The 24,953-nt window shown below is 38.0% G+C and overlaps 2 protein-coding genes across 3 annotated transcripts; one reads left to right on the top strand and one right to left on the bottom strand.

Annotated features, from left to right (window-relative positions):
• Window positions 1–1,345: 1,345 nt before the first annotated feature.
• On the top strand, window positions 1,346–15,210 carry cap1 (CAP, adenylate cyclase-associated protein 1 (yeast)). The gene is made up of 13 exons (XM_042506125.1): window positions 1,346–1,449; window positions 6,081–6,185; window positions 7,186–7,286; window positions 7,596–7,673; window positions 8,145–8,288; window positions 9,232–9,317; window positions 10,031–10,136; window positions 10,761–10,947; window positions 11,650–11,831; window positions 11,999–12,122; window positions 12,690–12,772; window positions 13,135–13,284; window positions 13,994–15,210. The coding sequence occupies exons 2-13, from the start codon at window positions 6,083–6,085 to the stop codon at window positions 14,075–14,077; spliced, it is 1,428 nt and encodes a 475-aa protein (XP_042362059.1). The 5' UTR covers window positions 1,346–1,449; window positions 6,081–6,082; the 3' UTR covers window positions 14,078–15,210.
• On the bottom strand, window positions 14,143–24,918 carry ppt1 (palmitoyl-protein thioesterase 1 (ceroid-lipofuscinosis, neuronal 1, infantile)). Of its 2 annotated transcripts, none has more exons than XM_042506127.1 (10): window positions 24,845–24,918; window positions 23,429–23,551; window positions 21,929–22,038; window positions 20,739–20,866; window positions 20,427–20,497; window positions 19,030–19,132; window positions 17,986–18,076; window positions 17,774–17,872; window positions 17,589–17,660; window positions 14,143–15,663 (listed from the first exon to the last, which is right to left on the bottom strand). In XM_042506127.1, exons 2-10 carry the CDS (start codon window positions 23,541–23,543, stop codon window positions 15,541–15,543), a joined length of 912 nt encoding a protein of 303 aa, XP_042362061.1. In that variant the 5' UTR covers window positions 23,544–23,551; window positions 24,845–24,918; the 3' UTR covers window positions 14,143–15,540. The 2 variants fall into 2 exon arrangements, with proteins under 2 accessions (XP_042362061.1, XP_042362060.1); XM_042506126.1 differs by lacking the exon at window positions 24,845–24,918 and adding an exon at window positions 24,141–24,163.
• Window positions 24,919–24,953: the final 35 nt, after the last annotated feature.

Genomic DNA, 24,953 nt, shown 5'->3' with positions numbered 1-24,953 from the left:
CCACTGACCCTGATATAAGTCATCATCGCATTTGTTTTTGTCTTCTCTGTGACTTTTATGAGCCCATTAACCTCACCGTTTGTCCTTTGCTGCTCCATTAAGATAATTTGTGAGATGATGGCGTCCATAACAACTGATGGTGGAAGATGCCGCTTTAGTTATGTAATATTGACCTCGTCGAGACCGCAGATTGAAGGAGAGGTCAGTAAATATTTTATATCAGTGACTGTGGGAGGGTGATGATAGGACAAGTATGAATCTGTAAGACAAACACAACAGAGCCCGACATTTAATTTTAACTTTTCTTTCCTGACAGCATATAAAACAGTTAAAGAAGGGCTGTAATGATCTGATCAAACAGAAACTTGACATTAGACAGCATTAACATTACAACTGTATACGATAAAATACCAAAGAAATTTTTTTTAATTTAATTTAATAGTTTGTGTCATGTTTTACGTGGAATAATGATATAATTTTGTTATTAATTGCTACAGATTATTTTACAAAAAAAAAAAGAAAATTAAAAGTGAGTTTTTAATTTAATGTTAATTATTGTTTAAACAGGTACATTTCTGTCATATGCATCCCACATCAGAAGGTGGGACAGCCCAACAAACATGCTTAACTCTTTGAAACCTGGAGCAACATCACTTTTCTTGCTTTCAGATGCCTTTCACAAGTATTTAAACCTTTAAATCCTGAGCAAACTGGTGTGATGTTTTCAAAACATGGGAAAACAGGCAACAGGCAGCAACTTTGTAAGAAATTTTCTAAATTTTAAAAAAAAGCTAGGGAAAAAGAAAGGTAGGAAAACTATATAATTATCAAAGTTACATATTAAAATTTTTACAAAATTACTACAATTTTTAACGCACTTTTTTCCCAGGTAATTCCCTTGATATTTTGTTTGTTGTTTTTTAAACTAATGTTCAGGTCAGTTTCTCTTTCATTGGTCATTTCCTTCTTTATATGTTTTTGAAAGAAATTCAGCCAATTTACTCAGGTTTCAAGCGGTTTAACATGACACATAACAGGAAGCATGCAACACTGATATGTTTCCTTAACTGCACATGCCTGCAGATGCATACACAGCCTATATGAATGTTTTTTTTTTTATTCCAAGGACATTTTAGGGAAAATTAATACCATGATTGCGTATCTTTGCTGCATAGCTTCCAGATGCATCACGAAAAGAAGGAAAACAGTTGTTTCATCTTTTTTTTCCTCGTTATAATGCTGCCCTCTGCCTCTCACACTCCTTATATGGGAAAGGAATTAGTTGCGCGAACAAGGGCGGAAACGCAGCGCGGTGACAGCTGGGTAAATTCACCGACATCCAGGAAGAAAAAGACGAAGCCCAGTCTGCTCTGCGAGCCTGCACACTGACTGACTGCACACTCCCACGGCCACATAAAAGGACCAAATCACTGCTTCACCAGTTAGCAGGTAAGCAGCATGCAGTTATAAGAAATACGCGGGTTTGTCGAACAATTTCGCTTTAGCCTTAAAACAATAAGCGAAACAGACAACCGCGCGTCGTCCTCTTCGCCGCTGCATCGAATCATTCAGAAATTATTTATTTATTGAAATGATGCTAACACACCCGGCTAGCTGTTAGCCGCAAAATCTGACGTTTAACGTTTGGCTGACACATATCTTTCAGCGCTTTCAATCCTCTTTCTGTGATGAGAGACGTCGTTTCGCTGAAATGTGGAAACTTCTTTTTTTTCGGGCAGCATTAGCTAACACTGGGAGGGGTGTGTGTGTGTGTGAGAGAGAGAGAGAAAAAAATCCAGGAAATGCCGTAACAAGACAGCAGACCTTTCACAGCAGGGAGGGGAAATAAATAACACCACATACTAGCCATTTAACTAATATATGATTAAGTTTAACTCCAATTTCGCCCAATTATGTCGAGCAGAAACAGTTAGTCGGCAGTTAACGTTCGCTGGCTCTCATGGTGTTTTGACACATTTTGTGTACCCCGCAGACTGCTTCCTCGTTAACGAAACAACCGTTTAAATGAAGTTAACGTAATTCAGGGACACATTTGTAAACTTAACCTGTCAAAGTGACTCATTGTCCTCTCAGATTTAACCGATATTTTACGTATAAGTAACGGTTTGTCGGTTCGCGGGGACTCAAATTGCCCGGGTCACAGAATTCCTCACAACACCAACCGGCTCTTAGCCTGCTAGCTTTAGCCGAGCTAGCGTCCCCGTCCGTCTGATTGAAAACCCCCGGTGATCGCATTAACATCAGCGGCTTGAACTTGATTTGTTGGAGCCCTGAGCCCACCGAAGTAGGACTGTTTTGGAAGGTTGGAGCTCACCGCCATTGCTTTGGCCTACTTTTCTACCTCTGCGACAAATGAGAGATAATGTGCTTTTTGGTTTATTTCACGCAAATTGATAGACAAAGCTACACATACAGTCTCTTCTTTATGTCTGAGCGTCTGGCCCCCGGCAGAGAAACCCTCACACAGACAGGCCTAACCTACTTCACTGCCCCTGCAGTGCTTCATGCAAACATTTCTACCATATGCTCCCAAAGTAGGTCTATGAATGCAGTGTTGCATATTGGATGAAGACCAGCAAAAGCTATAATGTAGAGGAGGTAAATGTGAGTGCATCTTCCTCCAGATAAGGGGCCTTTCACAATTAAAATTTGCCATGTATATGTACACATACGAGCATTTTGTCCTTATTTTCTAGCATTGCTTTTAATTTACAAGCACAGAAATGGAAAAGGGGTTGACCAATATGTGTTTTTCAGGCCTGATACTGATTATTTGTAATGATAAACCAATATTTGGAACCGATATGCATTTACAATTAAAAATGAAAAATTTTGTCATCATCAGAATATAACAAAACCCAGCACAAAACATTGTTTAAATGTCTTGTAACAAATGTTTATAATACATGTTGTACACAGATGTAGTTCTGTGGTACTTTAATATTTGTACTGGACACTGTCTTTCTAGCAAGGTATTAGCTGTGAATTTGCATACACAGACAATACTTGTTAAAAGGTTCATAGGGGTGGGAATCACCAGAGGACAGCTGATATGATATTAACACAGTACTTTGGGAACAATGCAATACTATTGTGATTGTAAACATTTCACCATTTTGCTGATTACTGCGCTAAAATGTATTGCTGTATATTAAGGATGTTTTTTTGTTTTGTTTATTTATTTATTTTTTTCAATTTTAAATAATACCCCCAATGGAGAAACTGTCAACATCTGTTTTATCTAATGGCATAATGTTTTAAAGATACCACCCCTAGGATCAAGTCACTGTTTATTATGGTCTTCTTTGGGGATTTGTAATCAATAAAATATCACCAGGCTTAGCATTTTAACTGTAAGAATCCAAGCATATGCATATCCAGCACATTTTGAGTTAAAAAGTCCACAGCAGACTCTGATTCCTCCTCCTCTGAAGTTTTGGTAAGCCCCGCTTCACCCTTTATAGTGCTTAGATCTAAGGAAAATGTTATGAAAGACATAATTCCCTGGTTTGACTCATTGCTATATCTGCTCTCACGTCTCTGGAAACTTGTCTCTGCTCTCTTGATGGTGGAGTTTCCTCGCCGGTCAGCACTTTGCTCGAACGTATGTGGTCACTTTACTTTAGTGCACTATAGGAAATGTTTTACATTTATATTACTGATGTAGCAGGGCTGGATGAAGCCTCTGAGTGTCATTATAAACAGCTTCTCATCAACAAACATTGTGTTAGCAAATTAAACAGTTTAGGTGCTTGTTTTTACTTCCACGTACACCTTTAGGGGCCACTCCCTTCCTGTACTGGTGTTGAGTCATCTCCCAGGAAATATAACTGTTGAACTCTGGTGCCTGCAGGTACACCTTAAAAACTGCTCTGGCCCCGAACATTTAGACATTTAGGTCAAGGGTAGTACGGGTGTGTATCCTGCTATGATCTAATTTTATCTCCATGGCTTGTGGAGAAATTAATTTATTTATTATAACTTATAAGCCTCACAATTTTTACCTAAGAGACTACTTTCTGAGTTGAATAAATCACATTTTGACAGTGTCAGTAATTAAAATATAGACTGATCCAAAAGATTGCTTTCATACTCAAAAGAACCTCAGTATTTTGGCTCTAAAATCTTCTCACGTCGTCACACAGCTATGAAATTTGACATGCAAGGTCCTGAAGGACGTCGTTATGCAATAAATGTGATGCATGAGTCATCCTTTGTTGCTTTTACAACCATCCTGTCACAACCATACCCGGTCTCCCCTATGCCAATAAAGCTAGTGTCAGGATAATACCCAAGACTTGGTGACTAAATATATATATATCTTCATCAACAACAATCTGACCGCACACTTACGTAGCAACCGCTAGCATAAAATGTCACCTCACATTTGTTTTTCATCTATTTTGAGAAAGGAATGGGTTCTTCTACAAAGGCATTTTGTCCAATTTTTCAAATATCATTTAAACACAATGAGAAGCACATGAGCTGTGCCTAAATAGAAATAAAATTGGATTTAAACCATCAGATCAAAGAGTAAGAAAACCAGATTAGGAATTTGACAAGGAATTTGGAACCAAAAAATCTCATGTGTCCATATTAGATCGCCACACATTTCTCCAGCTCCTTTCCCTCTTTTTTGTTTTTTTTTAACCAGTGAAAGTGCATTCAGATATGTCTCTAACTTCGTCTATCACAGCCAAAAACATTCAGCGCTCTCTGAGTCACTAGATAGCTACAGATTTGGTTCAGTCCCTGCGTAGTGAAAGTGACACTGTCGCTGCAGGTTTGTCTTGCTTGGACTCATTAGTGAGAGTGGTCTGTGCGCCTCCATTCACCGTCGGCCAGGTGTAAGTACCTGAGACTGGAGGCACTCTCAGTCACACAGGTGAAGGCAGCGTCAGGTTACAGCCGTCTTATGTAATGTTAGCTTTTCTCATTAGGTGTGTGTAAGTGTAAGATTATTCTAGACTTGGATTCAAGTTGGTTAATCATGTACTTAAGGGGAGTAGGTTAGGATAATCAGTGTGTATGTCGGCACACATTCCCCGCTGTTATCAGAACGAGGCGCATCTTTCGTGCTTCGTATGTGCTTCCTCGGTTCAGACTTTTTGTTATGAAACACACAAGAATCTGCAAATTACATAGCTGGGAGCAGGTCTGCGTTCTGCAGAGAGTCAGCACTGACTTGTAAAGATCGACATACCTTTACTCAGCAAGTCCTGACCTGCTTACCGACACACCCATCCTTCTTCTTTTTCATTACTCAAAGCACCAAAAGGGCTTCCCAAATTACTTAAAATGTGCAAATCTACATGTTTACATTTAAGGTGCATGACACACACTAGTATGGCTCTATGCATGAAATGTGTGTTTCAGAGTGAGGCTATAAAAAATATTATACATTAATATGATTTTCTGCTTTCATTGTTTTTCTAACCAACCTCAGTCCTAATCATAAACAGCAATTATTCATTAATTTTCGGATTTTTAACCTTTTTTAATGCCAGGTTTTTGTTATGATGCCACTATGTTTTTAGAGACAAAATGTTTTGCATAATATATGCAAAGTAGTTTTATTTTTTGACTATCACAGCCTGGGATGTATCAGTGATTTGCAGCAACACTGATGGTGACAATGCACCAAGTGGAGTTAACAGTTGCAGCCCTACACTGATCCAAACCCTAAATATAGAACTTATTAATTAAAAACACAGGTGTTGACATCTTGTAGGCAGGCAGGCTACTACAAAGCCTCATGGGACTAAACCAACAAAGAAAAAACGTTACGGAGGATCCAGAGCACTGCTGTTTGTTATTCCACTTAAGTAGCTGATTCTTAATTGCATTAATTGCCTTCATCTCAGTCCCCAATTAGAAGACTACCGGAACAGAAAGTACCTCTGTGTCTGGATGATTAAAATACAAACGCTTGGACAAACGAGGAAGTGAAGAGCTTTTTAAATTAAAGAAATGTGTGGAGTTGCGGATAAAAATATTGCCGTTGCAACAGACCTTGAAGCTCCTGCTTCATTTCTCTGTTGTTTCTTTCTCCCTCACAGGTATGTCTGAGTTGGCGAGTCTGGTGCAGCGGCTGGAGGTGGCCGTGTGTCGCCTGGAGTCCATGTCACCTGGAGGCAGCGGCGGTGGAGCTCCTGCTGGAGGAGGTAAATGATTAACTATCGTTATCATACCGTAGATTAATTCCACTTATCACGAAGAAGAGGTCTGTTGACCCTGTGTGAGATATCCTAGTGTGCTTAAAGTAGCATCAATCACATAAATCAAAGCGTTTGCATGTAGAAACCAAAGCTGAGCCTAAAGGAAGCTTCTGGGCTTTTCTTTCACAACTGTTAAAGAAATCAGATAAACGTGTTAATGCAGATCTCATATTAGTGCTGCCACAGCCATTCAGTGCAGCTTCACAAACAAATAAAGGTAACAAATCCTTTAACCCCTGTCTGCCTTCAAAGTGTAAGGACTTTGCAGTGTAGCAGTAAAAATACTTCACCACCCTTCCTATAGGATTTTTCCCCTGACGGCTGCTCATAGCTTTGTTAATCTGCACTCTGTAAACAAAGGTCCCAAACATTGGAAAAACTAGTTTGGTAGTATATTGTGTGTCAAAGAACGACTCTACACCTCCGTGCTAAATGTTTAATATTTAAGTACAGTTTCTGGTAACAGCTTGAGAGTCTATTTAATCCTTATTTATTAAGGATATTTTAAAACGTTTTTTTCACATTCAAACTCCAATGTATGAATATTCTGAAGAATTAAAAGTTAATTGCTCTTTAAAGCGGTTTACTTGGATTATTATGCTATAACATGTTCATCATATCAGTAGTATTATTGCAATTATAACTGGGACAAAATATCATTCAAGAAAAGTAGGCATGGTGACATTATTAACCGCCCATAAAAAGTTCTTTAGTAGCTGGTTATGTTCTTGAAAATACTAAATGATTATAGACATGACATTTGATTTTTTTCCCGTTGTGCCTCAGTCTTTGCCACATTCCAGTCCTAAGTAAAAGTTCTTTGATTTTGGTGGTATTTATCACTATTTCTTAGTCTGATGTTTGATTTTCATCCTTTTTTTGCCACCTTATAGTCATAAAAAATGTTTAAATGCATTTTTGTGCCTTGTATCTTTTCTCTCTGTAGCTGTATCAGCATACGTTGAGGCCTTTGACGAGATCGTCTGCGGTCCCGTGGCCGATTACCTCTCCCTCAGCAAGACGATCGGTGGCGATGTCCAGACACACGTATGTCAGAGTTTACATGCAAAGCAGCGTAAAAATGTGACAGTTAAATGCAGTCAGTTCTGCATATCAACTTATCTGATACACCATCAAAAGCATTGGCCTGTGTTATTACATATTCCTTTTAAAGTTGTCGTGTAATACAAAATTGCCAAACGGGAATCTCTCTTGATTGCAGCATGCATGTTTGTTTTGTTGGGTATGTGATTGTTGGTTAAAATGTCAAACACATTCAGAAACACCAGTATGAACATTTTTCCTCCATTTCTCTTCAGATATTTTGAACTAACGTCACTCTGTCTCCCCTTGCAGGCAGAGATAATGAAGAAGCTATTCACCCTTCAGAGAAATTTCCTCGTTTTAGCCTCCACCCACCAGAAGCCCTCTGATGTGAGTTAAACACACTTGGTAATTGTTAGTCCCTTAATTGTCTCAGTTAACTGAGCAGCTTCGATCAATCAGTCTCAATAATTTATTATGGTCGCCTCTTGTTTTACATCCCTGCAGCTCCCTCGCTCTCCTGTAAAGGTCCTCTGTCACGGTTTCTCCTCTTTCCCTGCCCTTTAAAGTTATTACATATATTATTATATATTTATATTAACAGTATCTTACAGGCTTACTGTTGAATTTTCCAGCTGGATTTGTAATTATTTAAAACTGACTAAAGCTGGATTTAGTCAGTTTTAAATAATTGCTTTTGTTACATAACTCTCCTGTTGTGACAGTGTTTTCCTTTCCAGACACAGAGTCACCACACTGAAAGAAAAACGTCTAAATCTAAACCTTAAACTTCCGAAAAATCTTTGCTCATTTTAAATTTTTCCCAACTGTGAAACTTTGTGTCGTCTCTTTTTATTTCAGAAAGATTTGATGAATCTCCTGAAACCCATGTCCGAGGTGATCGTTGAGGTGCAGTCGTTTCGCGAGAAGAACCGCAAGTCGGCAGAGTTCAACCACCTCTCTACCGTGAGCGAGAGCGTGCCCGCCCTTGGATGGGTCAGCGTGGTAAGACTGGGGATGGGATCATTCAACGTGCAGGGAGGGAGCTTGTTTCGTGTGCGCGTGCGTGTTTGTGTGTTTGTGTGTGTGTATAATGGCCGGAAACAAACCGCTCTTTGATTCTGTCATCGCTGTCTGCTGAGTGACAGTTTCTTGGCCGCCAGCAACAGAGCTTCACTGTTACAGTTTAGACGATTAACTCTTTGTTTGCTGATTTGGTTCTCATGAATAACACATCAGAGTTTGGAGTGGACATAACCGATTCTTTCATTTTCTGAACGCCTACTCCAATATTTTGAAGATCTCTTCGTCAGCTTAGCTTGTGAACCAAATGTATTACCACTCATTTTCCACTGAAGTATAAAACTTAAAAGAATAGTTCTACATTTTGGGAAATACACTGATTCCCTCTTACTGAGAGTTGGGTGAGAAAATCAATACCTCTAAAGGTCTTTTATGTTTGAATGCAGACAAAAAAAACAAGGACTAAAGGCTAATAGGGTTTATCAGCTGCACATTGGTATTGAGTGAGATTCATCTTGTTGCCTGCCATTGACCTATTGGCAAATAAAATGACTTTCACCAAAGTTGGTGACTTCTGTTTTTCTGTTGTGTCACTTCAGTTTTGCACAGGCTAAAAAGCAGGACTTGATGACTGATATTGTCCCAGGGACAATAGAATCCATGCATCCATCGTTTCCATATTAACTCTACATTATGAACAACAACTCAGTGTTGAAATCGGCAGGAGGAGAGCGAGTTAATGTAGTTTGTAGGCCGAGTCAAAATCTCCAGACTGGACCACACTCGCAAAGTCACAGCTCACAGAAAGTCTGTGAGTGCTGAGTGCCGTCAAAATCCAAATCTCACCCAGTCCACAAGCGGCCTCAAGCAGACTTTCTGCAGAAATGAGTGTGGTTTTTGTTGACGTGTTTTCTTTGTGTCCCAGGCCCCGAAGCCAGGCCCCTATGTGAAAGAGATGGAGGATGCCGGCACGTTCTACGCCAACCGTGTGCGCAAGGAATACAAGGGAAAGTGCGTAAAGCTTCTCTACATTTTGCAGTACAGCTGTACACAATTTAGCCCTACTAAAGTTAGAGGCTAAAATGTAGTGGGCCTCTCTTTGCCTTTAATTTAAATTATTTTATATCTCCAGTCATTTGAAATGTAACCAAAAGGGTCAGATGAACTTTTCTTATGCAGCCAAGCCATTGGCTCAACCCATGTGTCTCCAATCTTTCCTTCTCCTGAACTCTTTTTTTTAACATCAGTTTTACTGAGTCAGCACTGCTGCACGACACGCTGCTGACACATGCTGCTGTCAGACTTCCTGTATTTAGGGCTGGAATCAAAGCTGTTGTGTTTATGAGCAGAGTTACAGTCAAATTATAAGGTAGAAGACAGAAGTCCGGCTGTTAATGCGGAGCACAGAAACGGCTTGCATTCATATTTGTAAGTGAGCTCTGTTGAATGCTGTAAACAAAGAGGATATCCCAAAAATTAAACTGAAAAACGTTAAAGCGCTGTGCTGTCGCTCAGCTGAGAACACAGTGTGAGATCTGGACTTAGTGGTGACTGTGGGTTAGAAAATGCTCTATTTTAAGGGCTAAACCTCTGGTTTTGTTTCTTTTTTTGGGTCTCATGCATTGTCTGTTTTCCTGTGAGACGCAGAGACCAGCAAAAAGGAACCATAAACTGCCAGAGGGGGAAAAAACCATAAAATGTCTGTCTCTGTCGCTTCCTCGCAGGGACGACAAACATGTGGAGTGGGTGAAAGCCTATCTCAGGATCTGGACCGAAATGCAGGAGTACATCAAAAAGCACCACACCACCGGGCTGACCTGGAGCAAGACCGTGAGTCTCATGAGAGTAAATAGAATAAAATATGGGGGGTTATTCGCCCTGGAATTTTCCTTTACAAAATGTGGACATGGCCGATTTGCAGGGGATCAAAATCACAGATGTCCCCCGCAACTATTATAAATTACCAAAGGTCCCTTCGTAATACTGGTCCCGTGAGAAAAAGTCATTGGAAACAAAATAAAAACCAGCTTTGTTCTTGTTTGTTTGCAACCCAGATAAATAAAAATAAAAATGTATAACATCCTGAATGATGTTCAAATAAATCATCATCAAATATTTTTCAAGGACAATTATATTTTGTATAGTCGGTCCAAAACATGTCAGAAGGTTTGTACCTAACCACACCTCACCGATTCAAGAGTATTTTTAAAATGCATTTACATTTTTTTGTGTAGCACTTTTCAAAGCACAATTAGGAAATGCAAAGTTATATAATAGGAGTAAAGATGAGATTGGCTGATTTTTTTACTTTTAGCAGTTTGATAAATACTATACTCCTCATCTGTCCTCGCTGGTCCAGCTTTTAAACTTTTTAAAATGTGTAAATCCATGTTAGTGGAATCACGCTGTCACATTGTTTGGCTTCAGTATTTTCTGATTTTCTGTCTGCCTCAGGGTCCCATTGCTTCAGCCTCTGCAGCTCCTCCCAGTGCTCCTGCTGGTGGTTGTCCTCCCCCACCTCCCCCCGGTCCACCTCCTCCCCCCATGGACAGTGCACCCAGTGGAGGTGGTGGTGATGGCGGAGCGGCCAATCGTAACGCTTTGTTCGCCGCCATTAACAAGGGAGAGGGCATCACCAGGGGTAGGTAGTGAACAGCAATCAATCTGTTTTATCAGTTTTTAATTTCTTATTTTTTTTTTATTTAAGGGAAATAATAAATGTCAAGTAAGGTAGTGTGGAGGAAAATTATATTAATTTTTGTGTCTTAGAAATACAAAGTGAGTACCTCACAAGGTCCCTGCAGTTCCTTAAAAAATCTTAAGACACAAATAAATAATTAGAAATAATTAGAAATAAGTCCTTAATTGGTATTAAAATGTCTTAAATAATTTTGTCAAAAGTCTCAGTTTTTCAAAAAACTCCTAAAAAATAAAAAAAAGGATTTTATTTTTTTTATTTTTATTTTTTAACCGACTTTGCGTTGTAAAATCTCAAAATAATTGGTGATAAAAAACTAATTAATGGAATGCCTCTCGCATTACCATCACGCAGATACGAATAGAACCAACAACACATTTTCCAAATGTTTTTTACTTAGACAAAAAAAAGTTACATTTTATGTTACAATATGTTTGTATGATGGGTTTATTTTTCTATTTTTTTGTTATTCTAAAAGTGGTGTTAAATTTAATTCCAAGTGGTATTAAAAGGTCTTGAATTTTATCTGTTTTAGGCTGTAGAAACCTTGACCTCAGTACTCTTGTATTCTTGACAGCTGTGTAAGTCATAATCCTGAGTCGCTGTCGGACTGAGAAGTGTCTCCTCTTTTCTTGACATCTCTAGGCTTGAAGCATGTGAGCGATGACCAGAAGACCCACAAGAACCCTAACCTGAGGGCTGGGGGTCCTCCAGTACGTGCCGGACCAAAACCTTTCTGTTCCCAGACTCCCAAAGCTCCTGCGTCTGCCGCCAAGACGTCCACACAGCCCCCTGTGCTGGAGCTGGATGGAAAGAAGTGGAAAGTGGTATGTTGTTTGTGAGCTGAGTTTACTTAAACTTATAGTTAGTTATCCAGGTAAAAGGAGACACGTGAGATGAGGACGAGGTCGGATTAACTAGACTTTAAATTGTTTTTTTTTTAATAGCTAGCTTTTTATAGTTACTCAATCTTTTTTTTCTTCTCGTTCTGCAGGAGAACCAAGAGGGAGCATCCGACCTGGTGATCGAGGACACTGAGCTCAAACAAGTGGTTTATGCATTCAAGTGTAACAAGAGCACCCTGCAGGTCAAGAAGAAAATCAACTCCATCATTTTAGGTAAGAACAAAACTGTGTGTTGTGTTTTTTAGAGATAGTTATCCCATGTCAGCCTGCTGGTTTTGTGTGAAAAACAGCAAAAAATAAAACCCAAATTATAAATAAATTCCAATACTAAAGGTTGGCTGGAGAATAAGTATAAAAAAGCTGATGCGCTGTGTAGAACATAAATAAAACACAATGCAATGATTTGCAAATCTTTTTTTGACCTTCTGTTGTAACAAGAAAGAAATTTGAGATATTTTTTGGTCAGTTTTTACTGAATATTTGAAGGCGAGCTACATTTATGTTGGCATATATAACTGTAACACTTATTCTGTTGCAATTTTATTTTCTTAAAATTAGTAATAAAATGTTCTTAGTGTTTTTGTCATATAGTTGAGAAGATCCCCAAAAACTATTATAATATGATATAAAGGCCGTATCACCCACACACAGTGCCAACTTTTTTGGAAGTGGGTTTGTGAAAAGGCCGGTGTGGTGTGAGGTAGAACAGATGCTATTTAAACTCTTCATTTGACACGTTTGCTTCTGCTCTCTAAAAAAACATTTGTTTGCCTCCATCAGACAACTGTAAGAAAATGGGCCTGGTGTTCGATGACGTCGTGGGCATTGTAGAGATCATCAACTGCAAGGACGTCAAGGTCCAGGTGAGACGAGGACGGACACATTGAGTCCTCTGTAGCTCGCTCAGCAGACTGCAGTGTTTGTTGTTGTGTGTCATGATGTTACAGTCATTTCTGCCGTCTTTCCACTCTTTTTGCTGAACATTGATGTCTTTTTGCTTTATATTAATGTGCTTGCACACAGCACCGTGCTCAGTTTTTGGCCACAGAGCAGCTCCAGCGTTGTAGCGAGATTCAGCCCTTTCGCTGAAGGATTTGTCGGCAGTAGTTTGATGCAGATAAATGTGTGTCCCGTCAGATACAGCAGGAATAAATCCGACTCCGTCTAACCGACATGCTGTTAATCTGTAGCTGCCGCATGCATTTTGTTTCCTTTTTGTATCCAGGTCATGGGTAAGGTCCCCACTATCTCCATCAACAAGACGGACGGTTGCCATGTCTACCTGAGCGAGGACTCTCTGAACTGCGAGATCATCAGCGCCAAGAGTTCGGAGATGAACATCCTGGTACCCAAAAAAGATGAACCAGGGGACTTTGTGAGTACCCTTTTAATTTTTTACAAAATAATTAAAGGATAAGTCTGTTAATTTAAGTTTTAAGTTTTTTATTTTGTTAACAAATCCTACAAAAAGACGAATCAGCAATAGCCCAAGGGAGCTCTTTACTCTCCAAGCATAAGGCGAGATCAGCCGCTGTGTAACAGGGGCGGCAAATGATTGTTATTGTTATGCCATCATTATTGTTTAGAACGGGCCGTCGACGCGTATGTTATTTGTCACACTCGAGGCAGCCGCTGTTGAATTACATTTCATGGCTCTTTTGAAACAGTGAGTCTGTAATCACACACTGGAGCGGCGCGTTGCTGCCGTTGTTTGGTTGTAAAAGTGTAAAGAAGGCATAAAGAAGGGACTTTGATTTTGTGTAAAGGCTCATATACACCAAACAGACATCAGAGAACCAGCAGCCATTAAAGCCCCATGTGTCACCTTGCGTCGCCGCGTCCCTGCCAAAAAGTTGCACAGGAGCAGAGCTCACACTCTCGCAGCAGCAGCTAAGTCAGCAATTTAACGCGCCAGAATGCCGCCAAAACATTTGGCTGTGCTAGACTCCATTGACATTATGTGTATTCAATATAATAAGGTACTCTTAATCAGTTTTCGGGGAATGATATTGGTTTTTAATCAGTACAGAGGCTTTCTACAAATGAAATACACATTTCAGCACGACTTCTCTCTCCTCTCTCAGGTGGAGATCGCTGTTCCCGAGCAGTTCAAGACAGTCTGGGACGGCAAGAAGCTCGTCACCACAGCGACAGAGATCGCCGGATAGACGGGGGCTAGCAGGTGAAAAGGCAGCCCCTCCTCGACACCATCCCCACCTCCTTTTTTTGCAAATGCCTTCCTGACTGATCGACCACCCCACCAGCTAACTCTTCACACTGTAGACTGAGATTTGGACCGTTATATCTCCCTCCCTCCCTCCCGCATCAGCCAATCGCAGCTTAAGCTGTCCCTTCCATCAGCCAATGAGAGGACTGCTCGCTTTTATCTGGAGCAAAATCCTCCAGCCAATCAGCAGGGAGCGGCTTGTCGTTCAAATTGGTCTCTCCTCTCCTGTGAGCACTTTTCGAACACGTTCATGAGTTTTGCCAATAGCTGGGATGCTCTGTGTGATATTTTGTATCTTACCTGGATAATGCTACGCTAAATTTAACACGTAGAACAGCCAACATGGGAATGAAAGCAGCCAATCAGGCTCCGCTATCGGGATTATTCTTTCTCCTCTTCCTGGTCAGGAGGGGCTGGTGTTTTTTTTTTTTAAAGTTGTGGCTTGATAGGTTTTTGTTCCATTATATGCAAACCACTGGTGACGCACTTGTCAAACAAAGAGGATAATGGCATCCATATCACCTCCGCTGACTTTAACTCATAGTGGATAATAATACGAAAAACTCTCAGAGCACATAAATAGGATTAAAATCAAGTTGTGTGCACGTCATGAACTTCTCATTTAGATGATGTTGGAACAATAAAAATGATCATTCCATGTGCTTTCCCTTAAATCCACACATAGGACATTCCCGAAAACTAAAAAAAAACATTCCATACAAAAGAGGCATGTAAGGAAAAGTTTGCGATAAAGAGAAACAAAGTGGAAGAGAGAGACTGAAGGACATCATGAAATGCTTCACCTCCACCTCAGTCTCTAGATTGGAAATATCTGCTGTAATCATCTGTATAGATATCAATAATTACTAAATAAGTCTTAAAATATTATCCCGACCATCGACGTCTCTCCACTCGCTCACGTCCGCACTCTTCGGTTCAGCTCTTGAAGCTGTTCGCTGAATTTTCTTTTATATCGTCTCTTTCTTTTTACCTCCTTTTTATTGTTTCGGGTCCAAAAGTCAGAATTTTTGCTCATTAGTACCGGAGACATCATTAAAACATGTTGCAATAAAATGATTTTGTTTGTCTTTATTGGATTAAACATGTCAGATGTTCACAGATGCAACAAAAAAAAAAGTATCACAAAAAAGACAACAATTTGACCTCATCAGAACTCAGTGGAAATAACCCTTAGTAATGTAGCAGTGAACTAACACACAAATTAGCTGCTAAAATTAACATCACAAAAACACCAACAGGCTACAAATGATTAGTGCAAAAGGAATGATGTGCTCTCTGCACCCCCTGCCCAAATTATCTAGCTTTTACTCGCCGGCTGCATTTTATTGCTACTGAAACAGAAAAGTTAAAATCTGTTTTGTACATTTACTCCGATTTACATTTTTAGCGTAAATAAGGCAGCAGGTTTGCATTAAACCACTGTCTGGTGAACTGCAGGTGGTCTCCATCGGTTGCCAAAAACACTAACTTCCCAGCTTTGTCCATCGCTGCCAGGCCGAGACGATCCTGCAGGAGGACACACACAATTATATTATACCTCCTCAGAAACTTTGCCATCTAAAGGCAGCCTCTGGTATAAGATAACAATACTACAGTGTCTTAAAAATACTGAATTAACCATTAAACCCTTTGAAATCTGAGAAAATTATTTACAGTTTTTTCAATTCTTTCAAGGCAATGAGCAAGAGAAAAAGAAATGACCCAAAAATGAATAAAGGGTGCAAGAAAATTACAGAAAAACAAAAAAAGTTAAAGAAAGCATAAAAAAATGACCTGGAAAAAAGTGCTTTAAATTAACAATAATTCTGTACCATAATTTGAAATATTTAATTGTGATAATTCTACACCCTTGTTTGTTTTTCAGTTAATAATGTGGGGAAAAATTGTTGCAATAACATAATGAGGAATCATTTTTGTTCATAATAATGGTAATTTAGCATTTAATACTTTCAAATTCCTTTCAAATGACCAATTTAATTTTTACTAGTAATTAACTTAAAAATGTGTTTATAATTACAGTAACAGCACAGAACACTTTAAAATTATTTTTAAATAATGTGAAAAACTTCATGAGGAAAAATGTGTGTTAATAAATCTGGTAATTAAATAAATAATTATATAAATAATAATAATATTAAATAAATAATTATGAACAGAAGTTTTTTAGTTTAGTTTTTTTATAACCCATACAAGTTAAATTTTAAAGTGTTATATACTTAATTACCAGATTTATGAACGCACGTTTTAAGTTAAACGTTACTCATGAAGAAGTTGTTCACTTTTTTAAAAAATTATTTAAAGTACTAGACACATAACTCCTGCTGCCAAAATTACGTCACATGACGTAAGATGTCACGTGACAACACAACAGGGAAATGTTTACCTGTACGTGTCTCCCACACACCTGCAGGATAACAGCTCCCTGAGGAAGGCCGCTGTGCCGAAACATGTCGGTGGTTTTTCTGTATTTCTATTCTTTCCTCTCTTTTTTCCAGAGTGTGTGTGACTCCAAATTACCTCTCCACCGCGCTCAGGTAAGCTGCTTCTTTCTGGCTCCGTTTTTTCCAAACATTTAACCACAGAGCGCTTTGTTTCACCGCCAATACTCGGCACACTGAGCGCGCCAGTGTCCATTCATTTATTTGTTTATTTTGTCTGACTAATTTCTTGCAATTTGTGAAACGTTTCTTACTAAAGCGCCCATTTTTAACCGATGTTTTTGTAAGAATTCACACTAAATTGCTCAAAAGTTTATGAAAGCAGCACAAGAAAAGTGAAGTCGCTTTAGGTTTAAAAAAAAACTGCATAAAAATAAGGATGAAATGTACCAACTCTGCGACTTTACAATGGTACAAACTGACAATAATATGAAGACATATTACATATTTTTTAGACATGAAATGACTTTCAAACCAGCAGAATTTAAATGTACAATATACATTTTAATGTTGTTAGGGGTCTCTTAATTAAAACGATAAAGTTTCTCCTTATCAGAAATAGTGTTAGTTGGTCAGGACGTTTTTAAATAAGCAAAAAAAAAAAAAAAAAAAAAACACCCTAAAAACCCAACCAAAACAAAAAATGGGAACGTGAGCTAAATAAATAATAATTAAAGGAAATCACCAGGAAAACTGCTTAAAAATTAAAATAATTCAGTAAAGAAGAAAAAAAATGTAGTTCTCAAAAATAATTTTCTAAATCTTCTAATGTCTTGCAATTTGTGGGACGCTAAATGCCAAATTCCTCATTGTTTTTTCCCCACGTTTTCTGAAAGAAACTGCACCAGTTTGCTCAGTGTTCAAAGGTTTAAATACCTGTGAAAGGTATCTCGATGCAGCACAAGAAAAGTGATGACGATCCAGGTTTGAAAGAGTTAAGCGGTTTAAATAAAACAAATGAATGAATGGATGAGGAGACATCAACACATTTACCTCTTTGTAGAGAACGCTCTCCTGCAGAGTTTCGGTCTCTTTGGCCTGGCCGGTTTTCAGGAAGCCGAACCACTGCAGCGAGAATCAGGACAAGACTGTTTGTCATGCTGCTTTATTACAGAATATTCAATAAAAAAGACTCATAGAGTGTGTTAAATAGAGTAATTATGGAGTGTGTTTGTAACCTCCGAATCAACAGGATCCACCACCGTGTCCTGCAGGAACTTAACCATGACGAACTTGTCCAGCAACTGAAGATTCTTCTTGTACGTCTCATTTACAACCTTTTAAAGTGACAAAAACAAGTATTACAAAACATATTGAGAGAGCTGATGATGATTTAGATTCAGCGTTTGCACTGTCAGACTGCAGCTGTGGTCTGCAGCCACATACTGACCCTCTCCTGATTGATGTCGGCCAGGAAGAGGCTGTACTTCCTGTACAGGTCATCATTTAAGGGGTCGTGCCAGTACTGGGCCTGCACCAGGCTGATAAGCACAAACACAACATGCCGTCAGCGCTGCAGGACAACAGTCCAGGGCTCCTGCAAATCCTTGAAAAGTCTTAAAAGGCGTTACATTCATTTATCTAAATGTAAGGCCTTAGTTGGTATTATAATGTCTTAAATCAATTATTCGAAGGTCCTAAAGTGCTAAGACACAGAAATCAGGATTTCTATGATTTTTCAGATGTTGCATTGTAAAATCTCACAAAAAAAAAACTTAACTTGACCATACTCTGTGATAAACATTTGGGTAAAATTGTCCCTAACCCTGAGTAGTCAGTTCATGTTTTGTTTTTCTTGCAGTTTTGGTTATCATGAAAGTTGTCTTAAATTTAATTCCGAGTGGCATTCAAAATGTCAACCATTGAAAACTCAGCAAATTGTTGTTGTTAAAATATATATATATATATATATATATATATATATATATATATATATATATATGTATATGTGTGTGTGTGTGTATGTGTATGTATGTATAATGTTGGGAGGAGGTAATGAGCAACTTCAAAAGAAATTACTTAATAATTTGTGAAAAAAAGACAATTAGAGTAAGAAAAAGATTAAAAATAAATAAATAAATAAAAAGGAATAACTTGGAAAAACACATGTACATATTTCTGTGACATGACTTTAACCATGTAATAACAAAAATCTGAATTCCCCCATGTTTTGTTTTTTTTTTTAAATACAATTTTATCTCTCCTTTTAAAAACAGACAGCAGATTTTTCAGTTCCTTCTGTCATCATTTCCTAAAAGAAACCAAAAACAGTTTTCAGGTCTCAGGTTTTTTATGCTTGTAAAAGGCGTCTGAGCGCAGAGAACTGATGGGGGTCAAATCTAATTTGCCTTAAGCTGCAGGAACCCTGTCGTCTGTGCAGCGCTAACATATCAGCACCACTGAGCGGGAAACATTCAGAGGGGAGACGACTCACTGTTTCTGAACTATGTCGCTGTACGCGCCGTTGTTCAGAGCTCTGCGGATGAAGTCACAGATGTGGGAGCTCTCTCCGGGGCAGCGGGGCAGCCCGTACACTCCTGAGGAGGAAAAAAAAACACCACATCTGGATTAGACAGTGATGATTCATATTCACGCTGTCTCCCAGAGCTTTAAAAGATGATGGAGAGGTAATAAATGAGAGATAGAGCTGATAGATATTTACAGTGTCAGTATGAAGAATATTATAGTCCTGACAGTACTCACAATAAAATTTAGATTTAAACATCTGCAGTTAAGAGACAAACTCAGTTTCCTCTGGAGTATAATAAAAATCTACTGAAATTTAATGTAATTGTATTATATAAGAGATGTACAAAAAATATGTTTAATAAGTTTAATTTAGGGTTTTCCAAAATAAATACTGCTACACCACTGGTCTTACTGTAATGAAACACAACTCCTGGACAACATTTTACTGGTTTAATCGGTCAGCGTCAGACATCAACTTATGGGCTGTGGTGAATGTAATTTTTACATTTGAAGCTTTAACTGACTGAATGTTTGGCATCATTTATGACAAAAATCACCTTAAACATCCTGAACAAAAGACTTAATTTGAATTAAGTGATTCATAGGCTTAAAATAGTTTTTTCTTTCTTTTTTTTGCATTTTCACCTTTATTTGACAGATGAGTTTTTTTGGCATGTCTGTCTGTTTATTTTGTTTTGTTGCATGTTGATTTGGTTTTAACTCAGTATTTCTGCACAGTTGCAGATGACAGTTAGTCTACACTGATGTTATTACTATTGTATTATTTGTAGAATTCGATTTCACCTGCAGCTGCATAGGATTATTTCTAAAAAAAAGTGTGATCTAAACATTTCCAATAACTCCAGAGTGCTGTTCAGCCCAAAAGCAAAAAAAAAAAAAAAAGGATGTAATTATTTCCAAAATTCATATGTTTTGATCTAATGAAATGATATGCCTTAATCCTTATTTGTTGGTGTTTGGCCTTCAAAAACAACATTTTTACTGCAGTTAGAAACTGTTATTGCTGCAGAGGCACGCGCGTATTAACGGGCCGGTCTAACAGCACCATAAACTGATTTAATAAAAAAAACTCCACTCATTTAATACATTGAATCAATTTATTAAAATTGGGGATTTCTTTTAGGGTGATGCCATAAAGTATGACAATAGATATTTGGACTTTTATTCGAAAACCTCAATAGAAGCTTCAGATGTTAAAAAAAACCTCAGTATAGCCCTACATGACACCAAACGTTAATCCAGAATCGTGCATTTATTAACTTTTTATGATTGGTATAGAAATGAAAAAACGAAGGGGAAGTGAGCTGAACTCGTGTTTTGGGTTTTTCATCATGACGTTACCTTGGTGTTGGCCCCCGATGGAGATGAGGGTTTTCATTGGCGGAGAGGGACAGCGCTGAGCCACAGCTCTCCTGCAAACAGAGGAACCAGGAAGAATCAACACGAGCTTCCTCATTCTTCTTAAAAACACAAAAACTTTTAACAAACGGAGACTGCGAGAACGACGCTCGGGACTCAGACGTTTTTCTCTCGTATTTCATTCACTCTGCAGGAGAATCGGGACGGGCAAAACTCCACAAACACAGAATTCATCCAATTTCTGCCACATTCACATAACAAAACCAGCCCGTGTCCAGAACAGTGGCTACGTACAGAAACTGTGCCCCCTGGGAGAAGCCCATGGCATTGTATCCTCCCTTCAACTTTGGGTCCTGCGCCAGCTGACTGCACACCATGGACACCTGCTCATTCACGTCCATGAAAAACCCATTTTCTGTGTCCTGCAGGAGGAGAGACATGACAAGTCCAGAGCGTGACCGACAGGTTACAGAGAAGAAGACGAGCTCCGTCCACGAGGAGAGGAGCAAAGAGATAAAGTCACGGTGTTACGACGGATCAAAGCAGAGCCGTGCTGGTTTGCTATGAATATTAAAACTGAAAAATGACATAGTGAAGTTGTAAAAGAGCCACTTTTCTGATGTAACCTGCTCCCGGAGCACTGCAAATACCACAGAAGAAGAGCCCTCACACGTCATGTGGACGTTTCAATCAGACCGGCTGTGTGACTGCCGGGTTCACATGTGACATTCACGGCTAAACATTCATATTTTCACATGTATTGTGTGTTGGTGCAAGAGGGAAAAGAGGACCGTTTTTTTCTATTGAAGGCAGTGACAAAATTTACGCACCTTTAAAGAAATCAAATAAATTCTCAGTGGATTTTTTTTGGTTAAGTTTGGAGTTACTGAACTTAAAATAGCTGTTTTTAGCCACAGAAACATAAAAAAATAAATGTAATATAGATACAAACATAAATTCAAAATGCAGCTCTGCTATTTTCAGTGTTGGGAAGGTTACTCTGGAAATCTAATGTTACAGATTACTGTTAAAATTGTAATAAGTCTGGTAACTTTTAATTATTTCAAAGTAATATCCTATAAACATAAATGCATGAATTTTGCATTTAAACGGCTTCGCTGACACATGTTCGTTCCTGCACAGCAAAAAGATATAAAGCAACTGAATGAATGTTTTATTCAACATATAAACTTTTTTACTGAAAATCAATTTTTTCATATTTAATCAACATGTTGATTTGTATCTGTAATTTAAGCACATATTTTTCTCAGTAACTATAACTGATTACAGTTACATTTTTTTTGTAATTTAATAACCAGAACTAGTTCTATGTAACTAGTTACTCCCTAAGTTTGGCTACTTTACATTACAAATGTGCAGAGACCAAAAAAATGAAAAGTTTTCTTTTTTTTCTCCAGCAGCAATTTAATCATTTTGGGATATTTGGTTAGGAAATTCAAAAATGTTTTTTAGTGTGAAAATACCTCAATGACACTCTTTCCGATCTTCAGTGAGAGCACGTAAATGCCAGAGATTTCTTCCTCCATCATCTTCTTTATGGCCCCCATGCTGAGCGGGTTACAGCAGCTGTCGCCTGGTGGACACAAAAACATTAAATATCATTTATTTAAACGTGACTCACGCTGTAATGTTAAATATGGTTCATGTGATATATGCAGCACATGGTGACACGAACCCCCTTTATCATGAATGTGGGCACACTGTATTTTTATTTGTCACTTCAGCAACAAATGTGATGAGATTATACCCCCCAAAGTGCACGATTTATTCTCTTAGAGCAAAATTCATTTTTTATTTTTTCATTGACGGTGAGAAAAATGTACATCTAACACTTTGTCAAAGGACGATAACACAAGCTGTACTCCGTCTCACAATAACATCAGTTAAACATGTATTTAAAAAAAAAAAACAAAAAACCCGACAGCTCGTCAATCTTCTGTTAAAACACGGAGGCGTTTCTGTGGAGCAACAACAGCTTTTGTAACTTGACCTCAGACGCACCCGAGTCATTGTTACTGAAGCAGAACAGAAAGCGTTTGTGTTTTTTTTCACTTCCCTGTCTGTTAGTTCTTCGATCTTTAGTGTAAAATTAAAAAGAGCAACCTTCGAGTTATGAGGCTGCACACCTCACCTCGCTCACATTACAGGTCCAGTTTGTATTCAGCCGGGCTTCTGTCATGTGCACGTTTATACAAAGTGGTGCTGGGTTTTTATTTTTTTTTTTTTTTTTTTTTTGCTTTCCTTTTCGTGTGGGGAGCGCTCTCCTACAGTTTAGCTTTCTCTTTGTGTTCTGAAATAAGTCTGAGGACCAAACTGGAACAAACTGATAAAGAATATATACTGTAAGTGTTACTGTTAGAATCAGATGATTTTATCAACCTTAAAACCTTAAAACTACAAAAAAATGTTAGATTTTTGTACACAGTCTCCTTATTCTCTCTCTCAGAATCAGAGGCTACAATCCTGACTGAATATAAATGGAAATGTCAGTAGAAAAACAGCACGATGCTAAACAATCAGCCGTCTGTGCCTGGACTTCACTTACTGACAAAGTGAAAGACCTCGTGCAAAACCACTGAGTCGTGGACCCTATTTGTCTTTTGTTATTTTATTTATCAAAATTTGTTATTTTTCTTTTAATTAATTTTGATATTTTTCTTTTCTTATTTTTTATATATTGTTTTCTATTTCTCAACTTTTTTTCTGTCTTTATATTCTCTTTATTTTCTTCCTCAGTAGGTTCACTGAGGCCTGTTGTAACGTGGATCTAGTTGCTGCCAGGAGTGTGCGGTGGGGGGTTTTTGTTGTGTATTTGTGTGTTTGTTCTTCATGTTAATAATAACAAAGTTGGTTTTACACCTTAACACTTAACACTACATAAGGGGAAATAAAATGGAGAAGCTGGATGTTAAAGGCTTTTTTTTCTTCTTTTCAGAATAACAGGTGGCAGCCCAGTCACTCACCCATCCCATGCCACAGCACCAGTGGTACGCTCCCATTGTTGGCTTTATGAACTGGGCTGCCGGCAACCAGCAGGACTGAACCAACCAGCAGGAAACACAGGAGAGCTGCCGTCATCCTGGAGCCTGAAAGAAATACATAAAGGGTTCAAAGTGAGCATTTTTGTGTTGCAGAATTCATACTTACCCTTTTTCACTTTGAACTATTTTTAGCAAGATTTAAACAACTAAAGCTATCAAAAATTAACTTAACCCTCCCTTATCCACATAATTTGACACATTTTCCTGTACTAACTTACTTCCTGTAAGTATTAAAAACTAGGGGGAAAAGATGTCACCTTATACAATCACATTTTCCATTGATAACACTTATATTATTTATATTTTAATTACTACTGTGCAGCTTTTTTATATCACATTCTACATCATAATTTACCACATATTATATTAATACGCCACTTATTTTTGAGTCATATTCAAATCAATGTTAATACACACAAAAAGCAAGCACAATTAATCATATCTGGTGTACAGTTAACATACACTTGCTGACTGCTGTTATAAATCACACTACTATCACTTAACTTTGCAATTTTTGTCTTCATGTGCTCTTGTATATGTTCTTTAATAAAAAATACATATATATATATATATATATATATATTCTAAATTATTATTATTTAGTCTTTTATTTTTAATATTTATCTGTACTTACATCTGTCCTGCAACAGCAGCAACAGGTAGATTTCTCTTCTGGGGATCAATAAAAATTTATCATCTTAAAAAAGATCCTTTCAGTATCTGATCTCAGCCCTGTGTATTCTTTGTTACCTGTCCCTGTGCGCATTATTTTTTACCTATGTTTCACTTAATGCTTTATACTTTTTAAGAAAAAAAAACAACGTAAAATACTTAAAATAGCTTTGCTGTCAGCGTTGTTTGTTGTTGGTTTTTTTGCTATTTTTTGGAATCAAACTTTTAATTTTTGTTGTTCTCTACTGGTCCTAATATTAAGTTAATTACAAAGATACAGTACAATAAAAATTGTTAAACCAGCAGTCAGTAGATCAGAGTCATGTGAGTCTACAATGCTTTCATTTCGCTATAATTCCGCAAAGACTGTCTTGGATATATCAGCAAAAAAATACAAGGCTAAAACAAGTAAATCAGCCCTTGATGCGCACTAAAATAAAGACACTGTCAATGAATCATGGGGGAAGTTAGCTCGAACAAGCTAATTAACTTATCAGTATTTACATGGAATAAATCAGTATCGAAATACATTTTGAATAATGCGATAGCAACTATATGTTATTGAGAAGGCTAAACGTAAACACGACGTTTTAAAAAAGCCTATAGCTTTGATATAATGAGCCAAATTAATTTTAAAAACGAGCATAAATGTCAAAGATTACTCACCGTTTGTGTTCTTCCTTCTTCTGTTTAGACCTGCTCGTCATGTGACTATGTTTGGAGCGAACAGCCAATCAGATTGAAGGGGCGGGATTAATGCGTAAGAGGGGCGGAA

This window comes from Plectropomus leopardus, chromosome 18, assembly GCF_008729295.1.
Source record: "Plectropomus leopardus isolate mb chromosome 18, YSFRI_Pleo_2.0, whole genome shotgun sequence".
Taxonomy (NCBI): domain Eukaryota; kingdom Metazoa; phylum Chordata; class Actinopteri; order Perciformes; family Serranidae; genus Plectropomus; species Plectropomus leopardus.
The sequence above is the reverse complement of the archived record's forward strand: the minus strand, read 5'-3'. Positions and strand labels throughout refer to the sequence as shown.